The 19,184-nt window shown below is 41.3% G+C and overlaps 1 protein-coding gene across 1 annotated transcript in view; it reads right to left on the bottom strand.

Annotated features, from left to right (window-relative positions):
• Positions 1-19,184, bottom strand: part of megf11 (multiple EGF-like-domains 11) — a 398,256-nt gene that overhangs the window by 69,146 nt on the left and 309,926 nt on the right. The window contains exons 11-13 of the mRNA XM_059953080.1: positions 10,764-10,884; positions 8,963-9,126; positions 7,263-7,365 (exon numbers count right to left, since the gene is read on the bottom strand). Coding sequence (XP_059809063.1) covers positions 7,263-7,365; positions 8,963-9,126; positions 10,764-10,884 — 388 coding nt within the window. The remainder of the gene's footprint in view (positions 1-7,262; positions 7,366-8,962; positions 9,127-10,763; positions 10,885-19,184) is intronic.

The following is a 19,184-nucleotide window of genomic DNA, read 5'->3' as shown; positions in this document are numbered from 1 at the left end:
TATACACAAACATTCTATTAGCCTTCCTAATCACTTCTGTGCATTGTCTGGATGTTGACAGTGATGAGTCTACTAGGACACCCAAATCCTTCTCATACAGTGCACTTTCTAACTCAACCCTCCCCCCCATTGTATATTTATATCTAATATTTCTACTGCCTATTTGTAACACTTTAAATTTACTTACATTAAATTTCGTCGGCCATTTAGTTACCCACATCTGGATTTTGTTTAGATCTAATTGCTGTCTGAATGTTATCTGCTTGTCCCCCAATTTTGTTTCATCTGCAAATTTGACTAGTTTATTTGTCATGTGCTTATCCAAATCATTAATATAAACTGAAAACAGCAGCAGCCCCAAAACCGATCCCTGCAGAACCCCATTTTTAACATCATCTAGGTATGAAAATGATCCTCTAACCATAACTCGTTGTTTTCAATTTTTGAGCCAATCTTGCACACCTTACCCTGAATCGCTATCTCTTGTAATTTGATTATTAACATCTCATGGGGTATCTTGTCAAAAGCCTTCTAAAACTTCAAGTAAATGATATCAACTTCTCTATTGTTATCATAAATTTTGGTTGTCTCTTCATAGAATTCCAGCATATTGGTAGAATAAAATTTTCACTTTCTGAACCCATACTGGTTTTCTGCTAACGTTCCTGTTCTTATCATCTGTTTTTCCATATAACATATAACCATATAACAATCACAGCACGGAAACAGGCCATCTCGGCCCTCCTAGTCCGTGCCGAACTCTTAATCTCACCTAGTCCCACCTACCCGCACTCAGCCCATAACCCTCCACTCCTTTCCTGTCCATATACCTATCCAATTTTACCTTTAATGACACAACTGAACTGGCCTCTACTACTTCTACAGGAAGCTCATTCCACACAGCTATCACTCTCTGAGTAAATAAATACCCCCTCGTGTTTCCCTTAAACTTCTGCCCCCTAACTCTCAAATCATGTCCTCTTGTTTGAATCTCCCCTACTCTCAATGGAAACAGCCTATTCACGTCAACTCTATCTATCCCTCTCAAAATTTTAAATACCTCGATCAAATTCCCCCTCAACCTTCTACGCTCCAATGAATAGAGACCTAACTTGTTCAACCTTTCTCTGTAACTTAAGTGCTGAAACCCAGGTAACATCCTAGTAAATCGTCTCTGCACTCTCTCTAATTTATTGCTATCTTTCCTATAATTCGGTGACCAGAACTGCACACAATATTCTAAATTTGGCCTTACCAATGCCTTGTACAATTTTAATGTTACATCCCAACTTCTGTACTCAATGCTTTGATTTATAAAGGCCAGCGTTCCAAAAGCCTTCTTCACCACCCTATCTACATGAGACTCCACCTTCAGGGAACTATGCACTGTTATTCCTAGATCTCTCTGTTCCTCTGCATTCCTCAATGCCCTACCATTTACCCTGTATGTTCTATTTGGATTATTCCTGCCAAAATGTAGAACCTCACACTTCTCAGCATTAAACTCCATCTGCCAACGTTCAGCCCATTCTTCTAACTGGCATAAATCTCCCTGCAAGCTTTGAAAACCCACCTCATTATCCACAACACCTCCTACCTTAGTCTCATCGACATACTTACTAATCCAATTTACCACCCCATCATCCAGATCATTTATGTATATTACAAACAACATTGGACCCAAAACAGATCCCTGAGGCACCCCACTAGTCACCGGCCTCCATCCCGATAAACAATTATCCACCACTACTCTCTGGCATCTCCCATCTAGCCACTGTTGAATCCATTTTATTACTCCAGCGTTAATACCTAACGACTGAACCTTCTTAACTAACCTTCCATGTGGAACTTTGTCAAAGGCTTTGCTGAAGTCCATATAGACTACATCCACTGCCTTACCCTCGTCAACATTCCTCTTAACTTCTTCAAAAAATTCAATAAGGTTTGTCAAACATGACCTTCCACGCACAAATCCATGCTGGCTACTCCTAATCAGATCCTGTCTATCCAGATAATTATTAATACTATCTCTAAGAATACTTTCCATTAATTTACCCACCACTGGTGTCACAGGTCTATAATTGCTAGGCTTACTTCTAGAACCCTTTTTAAACAATGGAACCACATGAGCAATATGCCAATCCTCCGGCACAATCCCCGTTTCTAATGACATCTTAAAGATCTCCGTCAGAGCTCCTGCTATCTCTACACAAACTTCCCTCAAGGTCCTGGGGAATATCCTGTCAGGACCCGGAGATTTATCCACTTTTAAATTTCTTAAAAGCGCCAGTACTTCCACCTCTTTAATTGTCATAGGTTCCATAACTTCCTTACTTGTTTCCCACACCTTACACAATTCAATATCCTTCTCCTTAGTGAATACCGAAGAGAAGAAATCGTTCAAAATCTCTCCCATCTCCCTCGGCTCCACACATAGCTGACCACTCTGATTCTCTAAGGGGCCAATTTTATCCCTCACTATCCTCTTGCTTTTAATATAACTGTAGAAACCTTTCAGATTTACTTTCACCTTATTTGCCAAACCAACCTCGTATCTTCTTTTAGCTTTTCTAATCTCTTTCTTAAGATTCCTTTTACATTCTTTATATTCCTCGAGCAATTCCTTTACTCCATGCTGCCTATATCTATTGTAGACATCCCTCTTTTTCCGAACTAAATTTCTAATATCCCTTGAAAACCATGGTGCTTTCAAACCTTTAACCTTTCCTTTCAATCTAACAGGAACATAACGATTCTGTACCCTCATAATTTCACCCTTAAATGACCTCCATTTCTCTATTACATCCTTCCCATAAAACAACTTGACCCAATCCACTCTCTCTAAATCCCTTCGCATCTCCTCAAAGTTAGCCTTTCTCCAATCAAAAATCTCAACTCTAGGTCCTGTCCTGTCCTTCTCCATAATTATAATGAAGCTAATGCTATTGTGATCACTGGACCCGAAGAGTTCCCCAACACATACATCTGTCAGCTGACCTATCGCATTCCCTAACAGGAGATCCAACACTGCCCTCTCATTTTTTATTAATGTTTCCATTATCTTACCTTCGATACCAGCATACTGTCCTATAGCTACCAGGGTCAGTGTAGTCACCCTTCTTATATACAGAGACAACGTTAGCCTATTTCCAATCCTCAGGGATTTCACCAGTCCTCACTGACTTTTGAAAAATAATTGTTAGGGGTTTGTATACATAATCACAGATGTCTTGAAGTAACTTTGGATATATGTTGTCTAGCCTTGGAGATTTATGAACTTGCAGCCTTTTCAGCTGAAGCAGGATCTCACTTTCTAAGATCTTCAAGTCATCTAAACCAACCTTATTTTTTCTACACACTGGCGTATTGCTGACATCTTCACTGGTGAATACTTTAGCAAAATGGGAGGTATCCGCTATATCCTTCTCTGCATAATTTATCACCCCAATATTATTCCTAATCCACTTAACTTCGACCTTAACTTATACTACAGAAGTATTGAAATTATCTCTTGGGGTCAATCTTAACATTATCAGCAATATCCTTCTCAACCTGCCCTTTCACAATCCAAATCCCCTCTTGAATAAAGCTCCCATATTTTCATATGCCCTACGGTTAACATTATTACTATCTTTTCTGTATTCCTTATGTAGCTGTATTTTCTTCAATAATTTTTAATGTATATCTTTATTCATCCAGTTGATGTATTGCTTTTATTGGTTCTCCTCACCTCAGATATGAGCATTTCCTGCACTGCATGTATTACTGTTTTAAATCAATCCCATTCTTCCTCAACGTCAAACAGTTTCTTCCAGATTATCTTCTGAAGTCTTTGCCGAACCTGCACAAACTTTGCCTTTCTGAAATTTAATTTAATGGCTTTGGATTTTACTGATATACTCTCCCAAAAAACTGACAATGTTATGATTGCTTGTTCCTAAAGGCTCAATAGCTTCTGTACTCAAAATTCTGTTTTGATTGTTATAGAATATCAAATCTAGACAGGCCACCCCTCTTGTTGGTGTATTTACATTCTGTGTCAAAAACAATCATTCAATAACTCAATTAATTAATTTTTCCCCAATTCATTAGTCACTGGGTTCTCCCACTCAAAATTTGGGAAATTAAATTCTCCTATCATTATAACATCACCTCAGAGCTTGCTTTTCAAATGTTCTGATAGAGTTGTTTATTAAAATCACTATCAGCATTAGGGGGTTTATAACATACACCCAATGTTATTCCTTTATCCTTATAGCTTTCAATTCTCACCCAGATATCTTCACTAAGTCTTGATTCATCTCCTATTTCAAGCACCCTCATGTTTAAATTCTTTCTTATATATATGGCTACTCCCCCACCTTTACGATCTTGCCTATCTTTCCTAAATAAAGTATATCTTCAATACTATATTCATCACCATATTTTGAGGTCAGTCAGGTTGCAGTTATTGCTACATCAGACTTATATGCATGCATATAATTCCAGCTCGTTTATTTTATTCTTAACACTTGTGCATTTATACAGACCACCCTTAGTCTCTTACTGATGAATTTCATCCTATTCCAATCTATTTTTATATTTTTGAAGACTATAATCAGCTTATGTCCTAATATGTTATTCTCCACTGTGATGTTTAAACAGTTGAGCCTGGCCTGTTCGAAGTTCCCTACACCCACCCACTCCTTAGTTTAAACAGCCCTCAACTAACTGAAGCATAAACCTACCCAATACATTAGTGCCCCTCCCATTCAAATGCAACCTATCCCAGTGGTACCGGTTCCATCTGCTCCAAAAGGTGCCCCAATGTCCCATAAACCCATTGCCCCTCTAACCTACACCATGATTTGAACCACACATTAAATCTTCTAATCTCCTCCATCTTAACTGGACTGACACGTGGCACAGGCATAACTTCTGAGGCGATCACCTTGTCAGTCCTAACTTCCCATCTAACTCTTTAAATTTGTCTTGCAGAACTGACAGTCTGTCCTTACCTATGTCATTTATCCCAATGTGTATAATGATTATTGGATCCACCCCAGTTCTGTGGGGATCCTCTGTCTGCCTACTATGTCAGAGGTTTCATGGTCATCGTCAAGCATCGCTAACTGTTCAAAATGGTTGGACACTTCCAACACTGGGTTAAAGCTCAGACAGTGTGTACCCCTTTGCCCTCGCTTCCTTCCCACAGTCACCCACCTGTCTCTTTCTTTCTGGTCTGGAGTCTCAGCCCATGACACTCTTGGGGGTTCACACTATCTCTCTAAAGGACATCTGAAGCACATCTGCCAATTCTCTACAACATCACAGGTCAGCTACCTCCTCCTCAAGTTCAGCCACCTCATTCCCAAGATGTTGGATTAACTGACATTGCTCACACATGAACTCTCCAGAGGAACAATTTCCTGTGAATCCAAACATAAGGCAAGACTGACATTGAATTATACTTGGGTGATAGAACTACTGATTAAGTGACTGTATTTGTTTAAATTCTTAGTAGTAAACTACTGTTATACTACTATTTCTTCTTTGGTCTCAATGTACCAGATAGCGCCTAATGCCTATCATGTGCTACGACCTTCCTGATTCTGATTCTGGACTTTCTAGATTTGCGTACCCTGATTAACTCATTTTCTCTGCTGGTAAACTATACTGCAAAGTGACTCTTGGTAAACCCCTTGCTAGGCCTACACCAACTTTCCCACTGTCTAATTATCGGCTCGCTTTTTTGTAGAAAACATGGCAAGCACCTCTATTATCAGGAATCAGGAAGACTGTAACAAAACCCAATTTCTCTCGGGATCAATAAAGTATGTCTGTCTGTCTGTCATTAGCACTAGCAAACTGCTTATGCAAAAGCTTAAAAAAAATATGGCCGCCCAAAATAAGGGATAGGCCGGGAAAAAAATTCCTTTGTGGTCCCTTGTAAGGCAACCAAACACAAGTTATGTAAGCCACCGTCCAAAATTTAAAACAGAGCAGTTTAAACAGAACAAAAGAACACTTCAAACCAAACTTCTTTCTCTTCCAAATAGTGCACACAATAGGGCTGCAGTCCACTGCACCAGTACAAGCACAACGCAGAAGTGCGTAACAATACAACCACAAATCTTTGTTCCCAGGAGTTACCTTTCATCATATAGTGAAGTCCTGAACTCAACGGGGTAAATCTGAGAAAGAACTTCTTTAGTAAACTCAAACACATAAGATCCTGTTGATCAATACCAAACGTCTATTGTTGCTTCTAATCATAATGCAGACCATTACTGTTGCACAGGATGGTTTACGATTCTCCAGCAGCTTCCTGAACATAGGACATAGAACACAGAAATCTACAGCACATTACAGGCCCTTCAGCCCACAATGTTGTGCCGACCATGTAACCTACTCTAGAAACTGCCTATGAATTTCCCTAGCGTATAGCCCTCTATTTTTCTAAGTTCCATGTACCTATCTAAGAAGCTCTTAAAAAACCCTATTGTATCCACCCACCACCACCACGACCAGCAGTGCATTCCATGCACCCACCACTCTCACTGTGAAAGGTGTCAACAGGTATTTTAGACTGGTGTTCTGAAGCAAGACTTGAATGGAAGTACTGCCTGGCAACATTATACTATAATGACTTGTTACAGGTCTGATTACACTTCCAGCCCTGTGATCAGTACAAGTGCAAACAAGTCGCAGAATTAACTGTGGCCACTTTATTTGGTACACCTGATTGTATATGCAAATACCTAATCAGCCAATCATGTGGCAGCAACTCAATGCGTAAAAGCATGCAGGCATGGTCAAGAGGATCAGTTGTTGTCAGACCAAACATCAGAATGGAGAAGAAATATGACCTAAGTGACTTTGAATGTAGAATGATTGTTGGTGCCAGATGCAGTAATATGTGTATTTTAGAAACTGCTGACGTCCTGGGATTTTCACACACAATCTCTAGAGCTTACCGAGAATGGTGAGAAAAACAAAAGAACACCCAGTGAGCGGCAGTTCTGTGGCTGAAAACACCTTGTTAGTAAGAGATCAGAGGAGAATGGCCAGACTGACTCAAGCTGATAGTAACTCAGATAAACACATGTTACAACAGTGGCGTGCTGAAGAGAAAACTTTGAATGGTCAACAAGTTGAACTTTGAATTGGAAGGGCTACAGCAGCAGAAGACCACGAAGGTACCTAATATAGTGGCCAATGAGTGTAAATGCATGTCAACATCAGAATAGTACTCTAAAATGCCTGAAGTTTTTGATACTTACCAGTCCAGCCTGACACACAGCGGCAAAATCCAGTGACTGGATCGCAACCATCTGCGTGACAGCAATCACACTGTTCACTGCAGTTCAAGCCGTAAGTCCCATCCTAGAATGGAGAAGGAAAAACAGGGTGGAAAGGCTCAGCTCAGCATCCATCAGTCTTTTCTGCAACAATTTCCACTGATGTAGCACCTAGAGATGGAAGCGAGAGGGCTAAGGTGGTTCAAGCTTGTGACCAAGGAAGGAGTGGGAGGTGATGAGGAACCAGAGTGTTAGTCACCACAATACTCAATGTAAAGAAGGCCGTTATGAGTGCATGAGGTGGCTTCCCAGCTCAGGACTCTGTATGCTGGAACTATAGGAGTATTGTGAAAGTGTGAGTGACTTGTGATACACAAGGATGCTATTGGGTGCAACTGCGCATGTCTGGGTGCCTCCAGAAGGAGTACTGTGGATTCTCTGCAACCTATGGAATTTCCAGAATTTCCTTTATGACTTTTAAAAAATGGATTTAAACAGTGTAGTGCATTAACCCTAACCCCAATGCGTGGCCATCAAATCAGATGCAAACTGTAATTAACTAGCTGAGCTAAATATGTTAGCCAGTATAGAAACAGTATCAAATTTATTAGCGGATTCCAGTTAATTGGGGCAGCTGTTTATTTGGAACAACCCTTAAAGAACAAAAACAAATCGAGAAAATAGCCAGGATTCCCTTTGTTTATTTGGGACAATACGCTGCTTAATTGGGGCAGGACACTTGCCAAAGCATCAGTCATGTGCATATTGTGACACTGCAATTTGTTAAGAGTGTATAGTTTTTAAATAGTATCAGTTGCGTGTGTTTGTCTCAGTAAGCAGTGATATTTGTTATTGATAGTGAGAAATAAGCAATAGGACAATTCAGAACTGTTTCGTTCATTGTCGTTTCAAGCATTCAAGCTTGGAGATTCCACAAATGACCAGGAGTAAAAATGAACTGATTTCACTAATTCAGCAACTTAGGAACTACAAAGAATTTGAAGGTATAGGCAATCATCTTGAATGTTACAATGAAAATGAAGATTTGGAAGATGCACTTGTTGACAGTATTTTATGAAGGCAGTCAATTATCTACACTAGGTGTCTGCACTGATTTTGTTAATTTACAGTCAATCAAAAGAGCATGGCAGCGTACACTGGATGAGTTCCTCTGTCAATAACTATTAGGAACTAATACACAGTTTTATAGTACTATAGTAGTATTGATAGTGTTTTAACTTGTTCTATATTTCACTTAAATACATCATTTGTTACTCAGTTAAATGGTAGGTTGTCTTTTTATACCTTTTTAAATATTTCCATGAAACTTTGGCTAATTGGGGCAGCCACTTAACTGGGCTGAAATGCACTGCTCCTGATATGTTCCAATTAACCAGAATCCATTGTATATATAAAACTAAATAAGTGCAAAAAGAGATCAAAAATAATAGGTTCATTGTTCAGAAATCTAATGGTGGAGGGGAAGAAGCTGTTCCTATAACTACTTTGGCTAGAAATTACACAGACTAACAGTCTTGTCAGGTCATTGGTTGTACAGATATTGAAGCCAAACTGTTACAAGGCGCTGGCACATTCAAGGGGGCTAGGGTGGTTGTTTTAGAAGCCTTTTACAGAATGTAGCACATCTCGAAGGTAATGCAGAGATTTACATCAGAACTTACTGGACATGGCTGGATGCAGTGCTTGCCACGCCAGCCCGCAGTGCATGTACACGAGCCGTCCTCTGGGCTACAAGCTGCTCCATTGGCACAGCGGCAGTTGTTTTGACAGTTAAGACCCCAGGTACCACGAGAACAAGGGAGAGAGCAGTCCACTCCCTGCCACCCTAAAAGACAATCACCATGGTTCAAGTCAAGGCAACTTCCAAATGTCCTGCCATCTACCAACACTAAATCACAGGAGAAACTCTTACAAATATCCCATGCTAAGGAAAACAATGCATTCACTTCCAGAGTACTAGAATATAAATGCTGAGGCTCTATAAGGTGTTGGTCAGTAAATCGTTCAGAGATTGTGAAATGGGCTGCAAGTGTTGCTCCAACTGGCTTTAGAATTCTGCTAACTAAGTCAGCGGACACTCCACCTCGGGTCTCTGCTGATTGCTCATTGAACAGTCTAGGAGAATGGGCAAAGAACTAGCAGATGGAATACAGCGTAAGGAAATTTATGGTCATACACTTCGGTAGACTGAATAAAGGTGTTGACTACTTTCTAAATGGGGAACAATTTCAGAGATCAGAGATACAAAAGGACTTGGGATTCTTAGTCCAGAATTCCCTAAAGGTTAACTTGCAGGTTGAGTCAGGAGTAAGCCAGGGAAAAGGAATTCAGCAAGGATGTAATGCTGAGACATTATAAGGCATTGGTTGGACCACGTTTGGAGTACTGTGAGCAGTTTTGGGCTTTATTTCTAAGGAAAGATATGCTGACGTTTGAGAGGGTCCATTGGTAGGTTGATGGCTCTGGCCTGTAATCACTGGACTTTAGAAGAATGAGGGAGAGCATTCTCATTGAAACATACTGAAAGGCCAGGATAGAGTGGGTGTGGCGGGGATGTTCCCAATAGCCGGAGTCTAGGACCTGAGAGCTCAACCTCAGAATAGGACATCCCTTTAGAAAAGAGATGAGGAGGAATTTATTTAGCCAGAGGGTGGTGAATCTGAGTAATTCATTGCCACAGACAGCTGTGGATATTGGGTATATTTAAAGAGGAAGTTGGTGGGTACTTCATTAGTAAAGGCATCAAATATTCAGAGAATAGGGATGGGAAGGAAAATACATCAGTCATGATCAAATGACCAGAATGGCCTTATTCTGCTTCTATGTCATGGTCTTAATGCGTCTTTTTGAACTATATTGGTTTCCAGTCTCTCACCATTAATTAAACTTCTATCTCACTCTTTGTATGACTTCACCCCACCCTATCTCTGCAATCTGCAAAGCTTTAAATCATTCCTATATTCATCACTACATTCTGGTCTCTAACCACAACCTGCCCCAACTTCCAGATCGCAACTCCCACCCACTTCACTCCCATCCAATGAACAGGCAATGTATTTGGAAGCTCCCTAAGTTTCTTCTTTTCTCACAAAATTTATAAACCATCCCTTTAAATTCCATTGATCTTTCTAATAAAATGTTCATAGGCTCTTCGCAATACCCATCTTTTTCACATTATTGGAAAACAATTTGGCATATTTTTGATATTATTGCTCTTAATACTGGAGAGTTCCTTATGAATTCTTTCCTAATCTTTCTAGCATTTTGGCTGACATAACAGGGAGTCATGTCCACCTACAATAACTGTAGAAAGATTCAAGTGTTACCAGCAAAGTGTATGCTGTTCCTCTAACATAGAGACCACAGGGGAAAGCATTTCCCCCCTTGAATGACATTCCTCATCTCATCAAGTAGAGAAAGAACCTTTACAAAGTTAAAGAAATGAAAAGCTGCTGTTTGTACCTTCTTTACAAATACAGGTACCATCGACAGGAGAACAGGTACTGCCGTGATTGCAGTTACAAGTAGATGAACAGTTAGGCCCATATTTCCCAGGAGGACATGAAAAAGAGCAGTCTTCCCCCTGCAATAAAAAAGAAAAATATTTCACTGGAGATCGGATTGATATTGACTATCATCACAAACAATGTTTATCACCAATGCCTCTACTTCTTCAGGAGGCTAAACAAATTTGGAATGTCCCCATCAGCACTTGGCAATTTTTGTTGATCTTCCTGTTTGGAAGCATCATGGCAACTGCTCTGCCTGTGACTGCAAGAAACTGCGGAGAGTAATGGACACAGGTCAGTACGTCACAACAACCAGACTCCCTCCATGGACTCTTGTCTGTACTTCTTGATGCCTCAGTAAAGAAAGCAGCAGAATCAAGACCCCACTCGCCCCAGACATTTTCTTTGCTCCCTCCTCCCACTGGGGAGAGGATACAAAAACCATAGAATACATACCTATGCTCAAGAACAGTTTCTATCTCGCCGTTATAAGATTATTGAATTGCTTCTTGGTACAATGAGATGCTCTCCTGACCTCACAGTATACCTCATTATTGCATCTTACTGCCTAACTGCAATGCACTTTCTCTATCTGTTACAATTTATTATTAATTTATTCCTGTTATTGTTTTCCTTGCGCTACTGCAATGTACTGTGCAATGAATTGATCTGTATAAACAGAATGCAAGACAAGCTTTGACTCGTACCTCGGTGCATGTGACAATAAATTCCCCATTTACTTCAATACAACTATTCTCCATTATGTTCAGACACTGCATGTAATGTGACACCCCAGTGTTTCCCGGGTCTCCTATCCAGTTCTGAAGTGCAGGTACCCAGGAGGAATTCTGGACAATCCCGGTATTTTTATTGATGCCATTCAACCTACACTCACAAGTGCTGAAATATGAAACGCAACCCCCCACTTTCTGCAATAGCTGCAGTCAACAAAGTGTGAAATCCAAGTCATTCAGCAGTAAATATTTGCTAAATATTTATCTTTCAATTACTAGCAGGGAGCAAGGAACAAGGGAATGCTGCCAACAGAAATGAGCACATTTGAGTACAGCTTGAAGGCTCCCAACACCTTCTGTTGTCCAACTGCTTCACCTAAATCCTAAAGTTTAATACATTTTCATTGTTGTTATCTTTCAATTGCTGTGCTCTGTTATCGTCATTAAATGCTGTTAATTACAAATATTGTTTACAATAGTCTTAGCTGAATTTCCACAAAAAAAAAGCTGACAGATTTTTGTAGCTAGAGTTTGAGGTTCTTATGCGGAAATCGCAACTTCTGTGGCTGATCACTGTTGTCTTATGGAGTGATAGGAAAATGAATCCTTAATTGGGTACCACTGGAGGAATATGAACTTTGGCAATCTCCTACCATAGCTGCAATCAGAGGAAGGGTGGGGCATGTTTCATCTTTGATTTATTCCAAAGTTCAAAGTAAATTTATTATTGAAGTACATCCATGCCACCACATACAACCCAAAGATTCATTTTCTTGCAGGACATACTCAGTAAACAAATAAGCTGGGTACAGGTATTGATTGTAACCAACGTTTTGATAACAAACTTTGCTACCTTCATCAGGGATGATGCCTGGGCATGTCTAGTCCAGTGGCATTTATACCCCTGTTGTCCATCCTTCCTGATTGATTAGTCCTCAACCAACCAGGCTTCCACTGTCCCAGCTTGTTTACAATCAAATTCCTGATTGAAGGTCTCAATCTAAATTCTTAATTAGAGCAAGACCTTCATCTTTGTTAAAATTCTTTTCCTCCAGTTTTATTTCAATGGCTTCCTTCATCAGGCAGTTCCAAAAGCCACTGGCATGGTGCAGTAGCTTTGTGCCATCGAAGTCAATCCTATGGCCATTGCGAATGCAATGTTCTGCTACCACCGTTTTCTGTGGGTAACCCAAATAAATACACCTCCTTTATGCTCAGTAAGTCCAAGAACCATAATTGAGAAGTATCGGATGGAGTTCAGTGTGAAGTGATTCACCTTGGAAGATCAAATTTGAAGGCAGAGTACAGGTTAGTGGCATGATTCGTAGCAGTGTGGCAGAACAGAAGATCATGGGGTACATGTCCATAGGTCCCTCAAAGTTGCTGTGCAATTTGATAGGGTTGTTAAGATGGTGGTGTTGTGTTGGTCTTTATTATTCAAAGGTCTAAGTACAAATGCTGTAAAGTCATGTTACAGCTCTATAAAACCCTGGTTAGACCACACTTGGAATATTGTGTACAGTCTGCTTGCCTCATTATAAGAAGGATGTGGGAGCTTTAGAGAGGGTGCAGAGGAGATTTACTAGGATGGTGCCTGGATTAGAGAGCATACATTATGAAGATAGGCTGTGCAAGCTAGGGCTTTTCTCTTTGGAGTGAAGGAGGAAGAGAGATGACTTGATAGAGCTGTACGAGATGATGCGAGTATATCTGAGTTGAGTACAAGATGACTCAATACAGCAAGAGCACCTCTAGCTGAAACAGCATTTTGTTACTGAAACAAATCTCCATGCCTGTAATTATTAAATGCCAGTTACACTTTCCTTAAGTAAAAGATAGGGACTTGGGCATGAAAAATGACATGTGCAATGATGCATGGCAGAATCTGTTCCATTGCTCTGATTTAATTTTCTCAGGTGTCATGATATTTGTTATTCAATAGCACTTTTCCCTGTGAACGACTGTAAGCTGGTGTTAATTATTATCTAATTAATGGCTGTGCCCTTTCCAATGCTTTCTTAAAAACTGTAATGTGTGTGAAGATTTGATCACTCTCTATAAACAGGCAACGCTGAACATGGGATTTCTTACCAAAGCCATGTGGTAACCTCTGGACTTGGCAGGCATGATTTTCTTTGCTAATGACCCTCCGTCTAACTCCAAATCAGCCAGGAGATGTTCATAATTATATTTCCCCCTCTTTCAAATAATTTGTCTACCATGCAGAGCTAAGCCACATGAAGAACTGAATGGCCAAGTGGCAACTGTGGAAAGGGAAACAATCTCAGACAGAAATGTTAACAGCTGTTTCTTGATGTACTGGGTATTTCGGATTTCCAGCATGTGCAGTTTTCTTATTTTATCTTAGAACTCCCTTGAGCATAACCTCACTGTTACTTCCTCTAAGCATTTGAATTGTAGATAAGCAGAATATGAGAAATGAAGGATGCAAAGATGTAAAGTACACTAGTTCTGTTCCCAGTCTAACCCTGAAGATACCAACACCAAGAAAGTTCACCATCACCCACTTCCTCAGGAGGCACGTCTCTAATGACCTCACCATTTTTTAAAAAAAATCAGTGCACCACAGAAAGCACCCTATCTGGATACATAACATCTTCCTACAGCAACTGCTCTGAGGTAACCCCAAGAAGATGCAGCGAACTGCGGACACAGCTCAACTTATCACAGAAACCAGACTCCCTCCAAGGACTCAGTCTATATTTCTTAATTCCTCAGTAAGGCAGCCACCATAATCAAAGATCCCCCATGCCCCAGGCATCCTCTCTTCTCCCTTCTCCCATTGGGCAGAAGATACAAAAGACTGAGAACGTATATCTCCAGGCTCAAACGCCGCTTCTACCCCACTGCTGAATGGTGCCCTAGGATGATGAGATGGGCTCGGCCTCACAACCTACCTCATTATGAACTTGCACCTTACTGCTTACCTGCACCAAAAGGCTGTGTGCTGTGGGCTCCCCCCATTCCCGCTCTACTTGCTTTACACTTATGACAGCAGGCTAACCACAGCTCCAGTGCCATATTTAAGTTTGATGATGACACCACTGTCTGAAACCAAATCAAAGGTGGTGCCAGGTCAGTATATAGGTAGGAGATTGAAAATCTGGCTGAATGGTGCCACAACAACAACCCCTCACTCATTGTCAGCAAGACTAAGGAGCTGATTATTGACTTCAGGAAGAGAAAAGCAGAGGCCCATGAGCCAGTCTTCATTGGCAGATTAGAGGTGGAGAGGATCAACAACTTTAAATTCCTCAGTGTTATCATTTCAGAGGACCTGTCCTGGCCAAGCACACAAGTGCAATTATGAAGAAAGGACAACAGCACCTCTACTTTCTTAGGGGTTTGTGAAGTTCTGATATGACATCTAAAACTCAGATAAACTTCGAATGATGTGAAGTGGAGAGTATATTGACTGGCTGCACCACAGACTGGGATGGAAACATCAATACCCTTGAATGGAAAATGCTACAAAAATCAGTGGATATAGCCTCCCCACCATTGAGCACATCTTCACAGGGTGTTGTTGCAGAAAAGCAACATCCATCATCAGACACCCACTTCTTGCTGCTCCCATCAGGAAGAAGGTACAGGAGCCACAGGTCCCACACCACCAGGTTTGGAAACAGTTCAACCATCAGTTTCCCGAACCAAAGGGGATAGCTTCACTCAATTTGACTTGTCCCATCACCGAACGGTTCTTACAACCAATGGACTCACTTTCAATGATTCGTCAGCTCATGTTCTCTATTTATTGCTTATTTGTTTGTTCACTTATTCATTCTCATCTCAAGCTGTAAACCCGAGGCACGGGCATAGCCAAGCACACTGATCTCTCACTTGCTAGGAACTTTTGGGCTATTCTAGTGGTTTTTAGTATTGTGGCTTTCTGGAGATTTACATAAAGTAGATATTGCTGTGTACATCCAATTGTTTAATGCTATTGTGTAGTGACTTTGGGATGAAGCAGGAACTCTCTGTCCTCTCTATCTATGCCTCTCATAATCTTGTAAACCTCTATCAGATCTCCCCCCTCAGCCTCCAACCCAGGTTTATCTCGTCTCTCCTGATAGCACATGCCCTTTAATTAGGCAACACCCTGGAAAACCTCTTCTGCACCCTCTCCAAAGCTCCAACATCCTTCCTACAGTGGGGTAACCAGAACTGCACACACTACTCCAGATGTGGCCAAACCAGAGTTTATAAAGTTGCAACAAAACCTTCTGACTTTTGAACTCAATGCCTTAAAGCAAGATTTTGGTGAATGATGTTTCTGACTTGATTGTGTCTATGTAAGTAATTAGATTGAGTTAAACTGTGACAGGGTCCTGTAATGTGTTGGATTATATCTGTTCTTTCTTGGCATTTTCGGTGTTTATCATCTTGTATTTGTTGGCCTTTTAACATGTACTTCCAATAATTTTTTTGTGTTAACCACCCAGTCCATAACACCAAAAGACATAGGAGCAGAATTAGGCTATTTGGCTCATCAAGTCTGTTCTGCCATTCAATTATGGCTGATCCTTTTTCCTTTTTCCTCATTCCCACTCCCCAGCTTTCTCCCCGTACCTTTGATGCCATGTCCAATCAAGAACCAATCAAATCGGCCTTAAATTTACCCAACGACCTGGCCTCCACAGCTACCTATGGTGATAAAATCTACAAATTCACCACCCTCTGGCTAAAGAAATTTCTCCACATCTCTGTTTTAAATGGACACCCCTCTATCCTGAGGCTGTGCCCTCTTGCCCTAGGCTCCCCCACCATGGGAAACAGCCTTTCCACATCTACTCTGTCTAGGTCTTTCAACTCGAAAGGTTATATAAGGTTATAATCTAAATTCCAGCGAGTACAGACCCAGAGCTATCAAACGTTCCTTGTATGATAACCTTTTCATTCCGGAATCATCCTTGTGAACCTTCTCTGAACCCTCTCCAATGCCAGCACATCTTTTCTTAGATGAGGAGTCCAAAGCTGTTCACAGTACTCAAGGTGAGGTCTCACCAGTGCCTTATAAAGCCTTAGCATCACATCCCTGCTCCAGTACTTTAGACCTCTTGAAATGAATGCTAACATGGCATTTGCCTTCCTCATCACTGACTCAACCTGCAAGTTAATCTTTAGGGTGTTCTGCACAAAGGCTCTGAAGACCTTTCACATCTCAGATTTTTGGAATTCCTCCTCATTTAGAAAATAGTCTGTATATTTGTTTCTTCTACCAAAGTTCATGACCATGCATTTTCCAACATTGTATTTCATTTGCCACTTTCTTGCCTGTTCTCCTAGTCCTTCTACAACCTTCCTATTTTCTCAACACAACTGGCCTCTCCACTAATCTTAATATCATTTGAAAACTTGTCAACAAAACCATCTATTCCAACATCTAAATCATTTATATACAGCTTAAAAAGAAGTGGTCCCAACATGAACCCCTGTGGAATACCATTAGTTACTGGCAGCCAACCAGAAAAGGATCCTTTTATTCCCACTCACTGCCTCCTAGGTTGTCTCTACTCCCTTTCTTGAACAAGGGAACAACACTTGCAACCTTCCAATCCTCTGGTATTTCTTCCTTCCCTGTTGATGATGCAAAGATCATTGCCAGAGGCTCAGCAATCTCCTCTCTTGCTTCCCTCAGTAGCCTGGTGTATATCTCGTACAGTCCCAGTGACTTATCTACCTTAATACCTTTCAAAAGCTCCAGCTCATTCTTTTTCTTGACATCTATATTCTCAAGCGTTTCAGTCCACTGTAAGTCATCTCCACAATTGTCAAGGTCCTTTTTACTGGTGAATACTGAAACAAAGTATTCATTAAGTACCTCTGCTACCTCCTCTGACTCCATGCATAAGTCTCCACCATCACTCTCACACAGGTCATCCTCTTGCTCTCCTCATACTTGTAGAATGCCTTAGAGTTTTCCTTAATACTGCTCGCCAAGGCCTTCTCATGGCCTCCTCTGGCTCTCCTAACTTAATTCTTGAACTCCTTCCTGGCACCATTGTAATTTTCTAGAGCTCTAACAGTACTAGTTTCTTGAACCTTTTGTAAGCTTTTCTTTTCTTCTTAGTTAGAATTCCTACATCATTTTTACATCATGGTTCTTTAACGCTACCATCCTTTCCCTGCCTCAATGGAACATACCTATGCAGAATGCCATGTTCCCTGAACATTTGCCACATTCTGCTGTGCTTTTCCCTGAGAACATCTGCTCCCAATTTATGTTCCCAAGTTCCTGCCTAATAGCATCATATTTCCCCCTACACCAATTAAATGTTTGCCCAAATTGTCTGCTCTTATCTCTCTCCAGGGCTATGGTAAAGATCACTACCTCCAAAATGCTCTTCCACCGAGACATCTGACACCTGACCAGGTTCATTTCCCAATACCAGATCAATTACAGCCTCTTCTCTAGTTGTCTTATCTACATATTGCATCAGGAAACCTTCTTGAACATACCTACAAACTCCACCCTATCTAAACCCCTTGCTCTAAGGAGATGCCAGTCAATGTTAGGTAAGTTAAAATCTCCCATCACAACAACCCTATTATTATTGCACCATTCCAGAATCTGCCTCCCTATCTGCTCCTTGATGTTTCTGTTACTATTGGGAGGGGTCTATCAAAACACCCAGTAAAGTTATTGCCCCCTTCCTGTTTCTGACTTCCACCCACAATGATTCAATAGACAATCCCTCTATGACTTCCTCCTTTTCTGCAGCTGTGATACTATCCCCGATTCGCAATGTCCCTCCACCACCTCTTTTGCCTCCCTCCTTGTCCTTTTTGAAACATCTAAAGCCATTCACAGCCATTCCTGCCTCGGAGACATCCAAGTCTCTGTAATGGCTACAACGTCACAGTTTCACGTACTGATCCATGCTCCTCCCTTGCAATTCTAGTTTAAACCCTCCTCAATAGCACTAGCAAGCCTCCCTCCCTGGATATTGGTTCCCCTCCAGCTCTGGTACAACCCATCCCATATATTCAGGTCACCCCTTCCCCAGAAAAGGTCCCAATGATCCAAGAACCTGAAACCCTGCCCCCTGCAGTCTCCTCAGTCACTCATTTGTCTGTGCTATCTTCCTGTTCTGACCTTCCCTAGCTCGTTGCACCAGGAGTAATCCAGAGATGACCACCTTGGAGGTCCTTAACTTCAGGCTCCTTCCTAACTCCCTAAACTTACTGCAAAGGACCTCTGCTCCTCTCCTGCCTATGTCATTGGTCCAATATGTACCACGACTTCTAGCTGCTCACCCTTCCCTTCAAGAATATTTTGCAACTGCTCAAAGGCATCCTGGGCCCTCACACCTGGGAGGCAACACACTGTCCTGGTATTTCTTTTGCGGCCACAGAATCTCCCATCTGTTCCCCTTTCTATTGAATCCCCATGACTTGCTCGGCCTGACTTCACCCTACCCTTCTGAGGCTCAGACCCAACCACTGTGCTATTGGTTTGGCTGCTGCTGCCTTGCCCGGATAGGTCATCCCCCTCATCAGTATCCAGAGGTGTATACCTGCTGCTGAGGGGAATGGCTGCAGGGAGTCTCTGCACTGCCTTCTTTCTCCTTCAGTGTTCACCCAACTACAGTATTCTCTGAATTCTGCACTCTGGGTGT

The sequence above is a fragment of the Hypanus sabinus genome, chromosome 28 (assembly GCF_030144855.1).
Source record: "Hypanus sabinus isolate sHypSab1 chromosome 28, sHypSab1.hap1, whole genome shotgun sequence".
Classification (NCBI taxonomy): Eukaryota; Metazoa; Chordata; class Chondrichthyes; order Myliobatiformes; family Dasyatidae; genus Hypanus; species Hypanus sabinus.
Note: the sequence above shows the minus strand (reverse complement) of the source record. Positions and strands in the feature narration are given on the sequence as shown.